The sequence below is a fragment of the Musa acuminata genome, chromosome BXJ1-8 (assembly GCF_036884655.1).
Source record: "Musa acuminata AAA Group cultivar baxijiao chromosome BXJ1-8, Cavendish_Baxijiao_AAA, whole genome shotgun sequence".
In the NCBI taxonomy this organism is placed as follows: Eukaryota; Viridiplantae; Streptophyta; class Magnoliopsida; order Zingiberales; family Musaceae; genus Musa; species Musa acuminata.
The window spans coordinates 5,696,658-5,706,548 of NC_088334.1; the positions used below are offsets into that span (position 1 = coordinate 5,696,658).

Below are 9,891 nucleotides of genomic sequence, written 5' to 3' on the forward strand. Positions count from 1 at the left end.
AGAACAGACCACCATATTCAGCAATTTGATCCATATGAGAATTATTGAATAACTATACAAATCCTTGTGCTTCGCAGTTGCTGACCTCATGTTATTTGCAGCAAAAGGTCCCTAACCTTACCTTACAAGATCGATCAAAACATCACATTATTAAGAATAAGAATTCATCGGCCGTCAACCGATGACTCATGCCAGTAACGTGCCAAACAAATATTAGTGTGTGATCATAAAGCTTAAAGGGAACACCTGTTTGTTTCCACAGTGACATATAGGGGCACGGAATATGACATAGCAATCATGTTTTCTTAATCTGCCCGAGATTGACCAGCCCGAGAAGACAAGATGATTCCAACAATGAGACCATAGAGAGCAAGGGCTTCCGCAAAAATGAGAATAAGAATCATGCCTACAAATAGCTTCGGCTGTTGAGCGTTGGCCCTGCAATAGACATGCATTTACAATGTCATGTGGCATGCACAAAAATAAATATAACTTTGATATTATAAAATGAAATCAGTGTGCCACTTTCAGAATGATCAGTTTTGAATCTAATTTCATAAAAGTAGCTGTACTTTGCCAGTGCGAGTGGTACAGGACACAGGTTTATTCCAACTGTGCGTAAACAACTGAATGGAACGTGTGTTTTTGTCACCTCTTCTCATCCTATCTCCACTCCACGCTTACAGCCAATCCACTTTCAGTGCTCATCAGGACTTAAAAACAGGACATGGGTCAAGATTCACAATATTACAAATGAACGTAATCTAGATTTGATCTTACTTCTGATATCCCAGATTAAATTTACATCTCTTGGTTGATTACTTGGTTAAGAAATAAGTAACAAGTAAACATGAACTAAAAAGATATTCCAAGTCAATTATCAAATGGGTAAAAAACAGATATAAGAAAACTGGAGCACCTAACTAAAATTAACTGTTTGCTCCAATAAGTTGCTAATAAATGGACTCCAGTTAAACATTGACATGCCATATTCCAAGTATAATACCATAAATCCAGAATTTTGAACATAGGTATTTCATTACTAATATAGCATTTTAGGTCACAAGTCCAAAAACATCAGCCTATCTATGACACAGTTTGCTATGACAATCCTAAAGATGGGTCCAGAGAGAATGACTCAAATACTGTTAAGAAACTCCTGAATTGTAAATCATATTTTATCTCAATAATTTACTTATCAAGTCAATTATAGTTAAAAAAAATAAATTATTGTTCAGCAATGCATGAAGTCTCTGTGCATATAGTACTACCAATCTAAAACATATGATTACCCAATCCTCCTGTCTGTTCATGATGTCATGTTTGAACAAGGCCCAAGATAGATGTTGGGACAGAAAGAATTCACAATCTTGGATTGTCTCAAATCATGTACTTGGCATAAGTGAGGTAATTAAATAAGTCCCCAACTTAGCATGAAGCTCAATGAATCAACAGGGCAAGAAAAGAACACAATTTGAAGGAGAAAGCAATGAGACCGGGGAACAAAGACTAGCCTCTGCATGCTAAACCATAGATGAGTACGAGTAGCATGATGTTAAGATGTTTGACTTAGACGATTGCATAAGTAAAGCATAGATGCATGAACCATTTGCATACAAATATGAATGCAATCTATACAAATTAAGTACAAGACACGTAGAGAGAGGGGAGTCTGGGATCTGCCATAGCAAGTGGCATGGTCGTGGTGGTGCTCTAGCAGATATGATCAGAGGTCCCATCACTAAAAATACAACTCAAACGATGAAGTTAAGAACACTGTCTTAAATGCATACTCACCTGGAGATATAAGAATGGAAGAAAGGACAAGGAAAATAGGCTTATCAACAGGATATGGGGTAACTAAGAAGCCCAAGAATGGATTAGATAGGGACACAGAGAAAAAACTACATAATGATAGGACTTCTTCCACTTTCTGACAATCTAGCATATTCTCTGCTTGCCTGTATCAGAATAATGCACGTAATTGACAGTGTTCAGTATGCTCAAAATGAGAAGTATCCATGCAACCACATTGTTAGACATGCAAGCTGACATGACACAACATACAAGGTAGCATGCAAGGTAATAAGATTTCCCTATCAAACTTTCATTAAAAGACCATCCTAAAATAGAAGTAACATGGATGGACCAAATACAGAAACAGACCACTTACTTCGGGCCAAGACTTCCATTTTATGAACATCCCTTATACAAGAATGGTCAAAATACATGTGACTCTTGATAGAACCCAAACAAAAAAAATCAGTAAACAGAATAGACAAATAAATTTCAAGATTCGGCAAATTACCCTCCATATATCAAGATGTTTGAGTTCTATTGAGCTATTTCAAGTTACGAATATTCAAGCCTTCTATAGGCTCATAGTATACAAGTCTTAATAGATATCTAAACTGGAAGTCTCAGGCATATATCAAGAAACAAATCAAAAAATCATAATAAAAATACCAAAAATATAAAAACTGACATCCTAAAATACTTGTTTAATTGGGCAGCAAAACAAATCAAAGCAACACAAAGCTAGAAGACACTGATCATGAATAATGACGGCAATGTAACAACAGGTAAAAGCACTTGATCATCTAGTTTGCCAGACAATTAACTAAAAAGAAGAAAAACTAATTACCATAAAGACAAGAAGACTAGATAGAATCAAAAGCGTTACCTGACTCCGGCATCACCGACGATCCCAATCGCCATTCCGGCAGAGAGGCCAGCGAGACCACAGGCGAGCCCCGAGGAGAGGTGCGCGTACCCATCAAAGAGGTAGTACGACTTCGCCTTGGGGTTTATCCCGGTGCTAATAATAACCGCAATGATCAACCCGTAGATCCCGAGCACTCCGGCCATAACAACGGGCACGATGGATTTCATCACAAGCTCCGGCCGCATCACTCCCATCGACGCCACCCCGACTCCGCTCTTGGCCGTCCCGTACGCCGCCCCCATGCCTACACTCGACAAAAACCACCAGTCAAACCCGAACCTTTCAGATCAAAGAAAGAATACCCACAACACGACAGAGCCCTAGAAAAGCATAGATCTCGAGAGATTACAGGAGAACACGAGAGCCGCGGCGGCTCCGAGGAATCCAAAGAAGGGGGCAGTCTCATCGCCGCTGAAGGTCGACATCGTCGCGCGGAGTCGGGACGCAACCAAGATTTCTGGGAGCCCTATTTGCCCGGTAGGCTTCGACGACGGACGGGGAAGAGACACGAGGCGTTGGCTAAGTTAAATACCGCTTCGATTTGGAATAATTTACAAGATCTACCACTGGGATGCTTTGGACGTTCTTTGGATCCGTCTTTGGCCCTTTGTTCGCAGATGTGCGCGCACGTTGAACACATGCCATGAGTGGCGGATGAGATCGGAGCGGATTTCATGGCAAGTGAAAATTTGGCACACTTACACTTCTAAAAAGATTATTGAAACTTCAATTCAGAAAAGCATCATGTGATGGAAAAAGATGCAGCAGGTGATTGATCTGATGAGCATCGAGCTATAAACATGGTGAAGCAACACTGTCATTAATTTTATGCTCTTGACGAAAGAGTGAAAATTCATCAGATCAGATAACTAACATACCATGCTATATATTTCCACTGCTAACATATGGAGTATGAGGTTTTGGCAAAGTCAAGAAGACTGAACTCATGTTATTCCCATGTCACTAATTTTCGCTGGCATTTCTCTCAACATGAAAGAACACACGCAGTTGCAGGGAAAGAAGATTGGATTTGCCGTGACATCTGTACATACTAACTGTTTACAAACTCACGGGGTCTTTCCTTGCTCCCTAGCCACAGAAGTAGAAAGGATGGAGAGGCTGCGGTTTAGAAATGTCAGAGCAGATTCACAATCCAGAATTATTTTCGTGATAGAGGATGGCTCATCGGTTGTCGTCGATAGTGATCCAACAGACATAGCTGCATATGAATCTCGTACGCTTCGCAAGTTTCCCAAAAACTGCATATGCCAAAGCCAATCAGTAAGGAACTATTTAACAGAACTGTTCTTATGGAAGACCTGAATTTTCTAACTTGTCAAATATATCAATTCCTCATCAGTCATGCTAAATAAATGACAATATAAAGATATCTTAGTACAGGAACTATTTTCTAGAAATCGGCAAGGGCGAGCATATTCAGATGTCGACTTCATTCTAGTGCTTGATTGATTGTATGGCAGTCCAACTATGTTTTGTTATGATCCACCACTACCGATACTAGAAAAGAAGAATAGAAGAGTAAAACTGTATATCAAAGTTGCTTTATCGCATATACTTATATAAACTAGATTTAATCCAGGTGAACCTATTAAGTTTGGTATATCTTTGAATTCTTGAAAGTTGAAAAAAGAAGTTCGAAAAAAAAGTTGAAAAAAGTACATTCAAAATCAGTGTAGGGACCATCATACTTGTCCGAACATATGGTGTCATAACAATATCATTTTAGTTAGCATTGTTCTTTTTCCCTCTATCAAAATACCCTTTTTTGTGCTTTGTTTAGCTTAAGGATCACTGTATCCTGTACAAACCTTTTGCCTTACATCACACCCGTTGTGTAGTCTCTATGAGATGTTTGAAACAAAAGCCAAAAAGTGTATAAGGGGGATCTTTAGTGAAAAAGAATGAACCTTAAATGAGAATAAATGAAAAAGAGAAACGTTTTGCATGAAATTGACCATTAGATGGTTCAACTATTGAATTTTAACCTTCGGTGGGCTAAAAGTAGAAAATTCTAAATATACCTTCAGAAGCGTATTATAAGCCTCTAACAGACGGTTAGCAGCGGGGCCAAACCCATGCAATTGTGGCACCTCCATCATGTGGGTCCAAGGACGGATTTCCTGTATTGTTTACATAAAGAAACCAAGACACATGGGTCTCAGTGTCAACAAGTTTTCCATGGTGAGCTAAACTATCAAAGACAAAAATGTTGCTTTCAATATACTTCAGATCAATTTTTTCCCTTAGAGCTGGACATTCTTGAAACCAAGAAGACAACAAACCAAATAGCAAATCTTCAAGAGAAAATATTTCAGAAGGCTCAGTGTTACCTTCGTATAAATTAAATTGAAATACTTCACAGTTTCGAGGAAAGACTCCAAATGTGACCTCAGCTTTAACTCTACCTCTGTATAGTCTTCATTAGGATTGTAATCATACTGTATAAAATTTATGGAAACCAATTTTAGTAAACAAGAAAAAGCTAAGAGACAAATAACACAAACAAATTTAGGTTTCACCAAGAAAAGCACATATCCATGGTCAAAAAATCAATTATCTGATGCTTCATTCATAAACCATCCTTAAGAATCAATTGCAAACTCATTTGGAATATGCTCAGAAACCCGAGTTTGCAGGAAGCTCAGGTGCAGCAATTTCAAATATATGAATGTCAGAGTTTGCCTTGTCATTTCAGAATGTCTCTAACTGATTGATTCTTCTCACAGCAATGCACATTTCCCTGTAATGTATGTTCGTACAAAAAATAAGCAAGCTCATAATGCTATCTGCTTTAAAAATACCTTAGATGCTAACTCCTGGACCATCTGTTGCAAATTTGTCAGTTTCTTTGAATGCTCAGAGAGCTTTAGCTCCAGTTCAGATATATCTGGCCTGCAGAATGAATGTGCTTTATAAGAATGCTAGGACTACAGAAAAATTAGTGTCACACAAGTATCAGGCATTCTTTTTCACATGTACAAGGTTCAAGAAGGAAAAAAAGAAATAGAAAAATCAGCACATTTATAAGCTATTTAATTTAGGAACCCAGACAGGCAAGAGAGAGAAGAAACATATGATATTGCTAACCAATACACAAAGAACTGAAACTATCATCTCTTTCCAGATAACTGCATGCAAGTAAAAGCTGCTATCTGTAATTTGCTCAGCAGGCATATGTTCAACGGTCCAATATTTGAAAGACAAATATTGACCAAGTTAACCAAGAAAATTGATTTCTATTATCTGGATAAAATTGGATATTTGAAACAATGCAAGTGCTTCCTGAGCGGCAAACCATTTCGGTTATGTAATAAAATCACCGAGATAAAACTAACACATACTGGAGCAATGACAATGAATTACACAAGGTGAAACAAAAGTGAAAAGTTCTCATATCAAGAGTCAGTCTATTATTTAAATCCTTACAGAAAGTTTGGTAATTATCCAATTTCACTTGGTTTCAGCATGGACGAACCACAGATGCTTGACAATGAATGTCAGGGACATGTGTCCAAATCCCAACCAAAATGAAATAAATACAGGATATGCTCAAAGCACATCATTTTTATTTTTCTTAGCTTTCTTATTAATATGGTAGTGAGTCTAATGACAATATATCTACTCCAGTATTTTGGATTTGGATGGATCAAAATCTTTTATAATACTCACAAGGGGTAAACAGACTGAATCTGCACATCTGCTGGAAAAAGTTTCAACTCTTCTGAGAATATTTGAGCTTGTCTTTCTGCAATTGAATCTACCAACTGCACATCTTTTGCTAATTGCTCATCGACACTGCCAAAAAGAAAGTACATTCGGGTTTAGAATTTAGAATATATAGGTAATATCAAATAGTATTTGCATGCTATGTTTTATATTGCTTGAAGAGCTAGAATACATTATTTGCACCAATGTAAAGAATAAGGCTTTTGAATATCATCATAAAATCCTGACCTCCATTCTGGATTATCAGCATATTGGCTTGCTTCAACAAGATCTACGAATAAATGGAGCAATTCAACACGTTCCTCATAGCTACCTTTTCCCTGAAACCAGAAAAAATCAACAACTCAAGTATGACTAAAATTAGTCTTTGATTAGAAACCTGAAAGAGCAACTAAAATCACCCAAGTTAAAACCACCTCCTTCTGATATCTTTTTGATCTGGTTTTCTGGCAAAACCACAACAGAAGTCTTCTTCCTAGTTGACTGTCAATCACACAAGAAAATTGTTTGGAGCCAAATGCCATTTTATCATAGTTCGTGGTATCGGAAAATTCCCCATATAGTATGCACCCAATCCATATTCATATCATCAAAGGTTGATCCAGTTTCAATAGATTTCTCATACAAATCAGTAGAAAATGCCAGAATTGATGGAACGTGCTAGGAGTTGGCCAATTACGGTCAAATTCTAACTGATCAGACAATCTTGAAAGGAGGAGGAGGAGGAGGAGGAGGAGGAGGAGGAGGGAAAACAAAAAAAGAGTTTGGCAGCTGCAATAGGTGGCAATTATAGTAGGAGAGGGGGGAGAAGAGGGCAGCAGAGGAGGAAAAATGAATTTTTTTTTTTTTTGAGGTTTGTAGTCTCTACCATCATCACTCGATGTAACTTCTCAAATTGCTGTCCACCACCACTATTAATGTTTGTCATGCATTGCTAATGAGAGTTAAGGGGAGAACAGGGTAGTTCTTACCTTTCAAGGAAATAAAAAATGCTATCACAAAGGATGGATATTCCATCATATTCGAGACCAATGAGCACTTTCATTAGATACCGTTTTATCTTATATGGCTTTGCACTACCAACACTTACCTGTACAATAACTAGAAAAACATCATGATCACAGTGGGCCTTGTCTCTATCCTCCAAGTTAAAAGCAGACAAGTCTTGTAATTTTTTGTATGACATGTAATTGCTATCTGCCATAATAATATCTTTATATAATATGATTAATTTTTTTAATAATTACATCATTGTTATATTTAAATAAATTATATACATCATCTTTCACTTTGTTGTCTCTTGTACAATCATTGATCTTTTATGTTTCAGTTCTGTATCTTTTTTCAACAAGTTTGATAATATATGTACTACAAAAGTAAAAGAACATCTCAACATCCAACTGATATAAGAAACTTCTACCTCATAATGTTGACAAGACCTGATCCTCATCCAGCATATAATCTGAAGTCACTTTCAGGAATATACCATGGTTCACACAGAATGACACAATTCCCTCACAAGGAGAACCATCTTAGAAAGATTAAAAGGTTTTCAGAGATCCCCTCGAAAGGAATACAAATTTTGCATGGTAAAACTGTATTTACTGAACATAAAAATAATCTTGAAAGTTGAAACAAGTCTAGTATACTCTATTTGTTCACCATTGTCAGTTTGGGGAAAAACTATCACTTGAGAAGCATTCATTGTGAAACATCAATAAACTTGTCATCACAAGAGGTGTAGTATAATACTAGTGCGGCTATTGTCATACAAAAGCTCTGCCAGCACAAGATATCAGACTTCTATTTACATAGAAAACAAAAAGAGGAACATAAAAATGATAAAAATACTTAATGGTACATTTCAGTCTCATGCAGCTAATGTTATGCAAAAGGACTTTAAATTTTAAACAATCAAATCACTCACTTGGATTGCTTCAGTGTCAACTGAAGATGTAATGCCCAAGAAGCTTGCTATCTCAGCCAAGTCTGAAAATAGTGAAAACATTTTCTTATTAAAATGAATCTTTAACAGAATAAATTGCATGATCATGCACGTGCAAAGAATAGACATAAAAGACATTTAGACAACCACATTATCTGCAATTGAAAAATAATGTGTCCCATGTAATAGTATTATCATATGAAAATATCATATTTGTCAGCAAAAGCACTGGCAGGATAGCACAAGAGTTAAACTTAAGCCTACTATAACCTTTAAGCTGTAAAGCAGTCAACGTATTGTAAGAATATTGTTTCTGTACACACTCCAGTGCCTATCTTTGTCATCAACTACCTCATTGTGCTGAAGCTGCTAAACAATCCTTACATGCTTTCATCTCTAGCCTAAAGCAGCGTTGCATGGATATGGACACAAGAAACTGAAACAAATATTTTTCAGATCCAAGAAAGTATTCTGTAAAAATTCGTTTTCAAAATTGGTGCAAATTTGAAGTAATGCTTTTCATGGCCATACATGGCCAAGCGACACTATTGCACATGGTTAAGAGCAAGCAGTCTAGGAATGAATGGGGGAATTTGAAGTCGTTAAAAATAATAAGTCATCATCTCGTAATAGAATAGTAATACTCACGTTGAATTCGAGTATTTTCCTCATCCCGATCCATGCTATCTCCTTGCCAGTTCTGTTGAGTGAACGGCGACCTATCACCTAAAAGCCTACCAGGAAACAAAGCCTCGGATTTAATGGCGTCAATGTAACTAGGGTTCAAGAAAAAAGAAACTTGAAGGAAAAAAGAGATATTTTGGGACAAAGAAGTAAGAAAGAAGCAAGATATCTAACCGAAACAATGGAAGTTACATCAAGATCAATAACATTTTACACTTTAGGTCACAATTACAAGTCAGTATCGTAAGAAGAGCAATTTCTAAAAACCAATCTTCATTTCGAAACCTCGAACCAATGTCCAAGAGACGAGGAAGAAAATCAAGAACGAATTATGCCAAGATCCATCAATATTTGAGCTTTAATCCTCCAAGACTTGTAAGATCAAGAAAGAACACGGATCAAAGTCGGGATTCAGATTCAAGAAGCAAAAGTAGTGAACAAATCTTTCACAAAAAGAAAGAAAAGAAAGAGTTTTGGAAATGGGGTGGTGGAACCGAAGAGGAAGGCGAGCGAAAGAAGGTACGTTGGATACCTGAAGAAGAGCCATTCGAGGAGGGCGTATCGCTCGACCCCGGCGAAGAGGAGGGATTGAGCGGGGGCGTTGGATCGAGGGTAATTGAGCATCTCCAGCTTCCTCTGGATCACCTCCATCTGCCTCGACGCCATCTGTCTTCTAACACCAACAACACGTCGATGACGGAGAACAACAACAGCCTCTCAGCCGCGACTGCGGTCTTAAGGTAAGTCGGGGGGCGAGGCGAGAGAGAGAGAGAGAGCAATCAACCTCGTT

General features: G+C 37.5%; 2 protein-coding genes across 2 annotated transcripts; both read right to left on the minus strand.

The window, feature by feature from the left end:
- Positions 1 to 16: 16 nt before the first annotated feature.
- Positions 17 to 3,234, minus strand: LOC103993546 (V-type proton ATPase subunit c1). The gene is made up of 3 exons (XM_009413644.3): positions 3,075 to 3,234; positions 2,684 to 2,969; positions 17 to 438 (listed from the first exon to the last, which is right to left on the minus strand). The coding sequence occupies exons 1-3, from the start codon at positions 3,148 to 3,150 to the stop codon at positions 306 to 308; spliced, it is 495 nt and encodes a 164-aa protein (XP_009411919.1). The 5' UTR covers positions 3,151 to 3,234; the 3' UTR covers positions 17 to 305.
- A 292-nt stretch (positions 3,235 to 3,526) lies between these two features.
- LOC135587235 (AUGMIN subunit 7-like) lies at positions 3,527 to 9,857 on the minus strand. The gene is made up of 9 exons (XM_065078389.1): positions 9,634 to 9,857; positions 9,066 to 9,151; positions 8,400 to 8,461; positions 6,701 to 6,792; positions 6,416 to 6,541; positions 5,548 to 5,638; positions 5,077 to 5,184; positions 4,768 to 4,866; positions 3,527 to 3,984 (listed from the first exon to the last, which is right to left on the minus strand). Exons 1-9 carry the CDS (start codon positions 9,765 to 9,767, stop codon positions 3,793 to 3,795), a joined length of 990 nt encoding a protein of 329 aa, XP_064934461.1. The 5' UTR covers positions 9,768 to 9,857; the 3' UTR covers positions 3,527 to 3,792.
- Between the last annotated feature and the right edge of the window lie 34 nt (positions 9,858 to 9,891).

Bases quoted from the DNA above. Each gene is read 5' to 3' on its own strand.
- LOC135587235 (XM_065078389.1), bottom strand. From the start codon at position 9,767: ATGGCGTCGAGGCAGATGGAGGTGATCCAGAGGAAGCTGGAGATGCTC. The intron at 9,152-9,633 runs GTATCCAACGTA...GTTTCCTGGTAG, and splicing joins CTCGAATGGCTCTTCTTCAG to GCTTTTAGGTGATAGGTCGC. The intron at 3,985-4,767 runs GTATATTTAGAA...TGGCATATGCAG, and splicing joins CTTATAATACGCTTCTGAAG to TTTTTGGGAAACTTGCGAAG.
- LOC103993546 (XM_009413644.3), bottom strand. From the start codon at position 3,150: ATGTCGACCTTCAGCGGCGATGAGACTGCCCCCTTCTTTGGATTCCTC. The intron at 2,970-3,074 runs GTAATCTCTCGA...TGTCGAGTGTAG, and splicing joins CGCGGCTCTCGTGTTCTCCT to GCATGGGGGCGGCGTACGGG. The intron at 439-2,683 runs GTAACGCTTTTG...TGTCTATTGCAG, and splicing joins GTCGGTGATGCCGGAGTCAG to GGCCAACGCTCAACAGCCGA.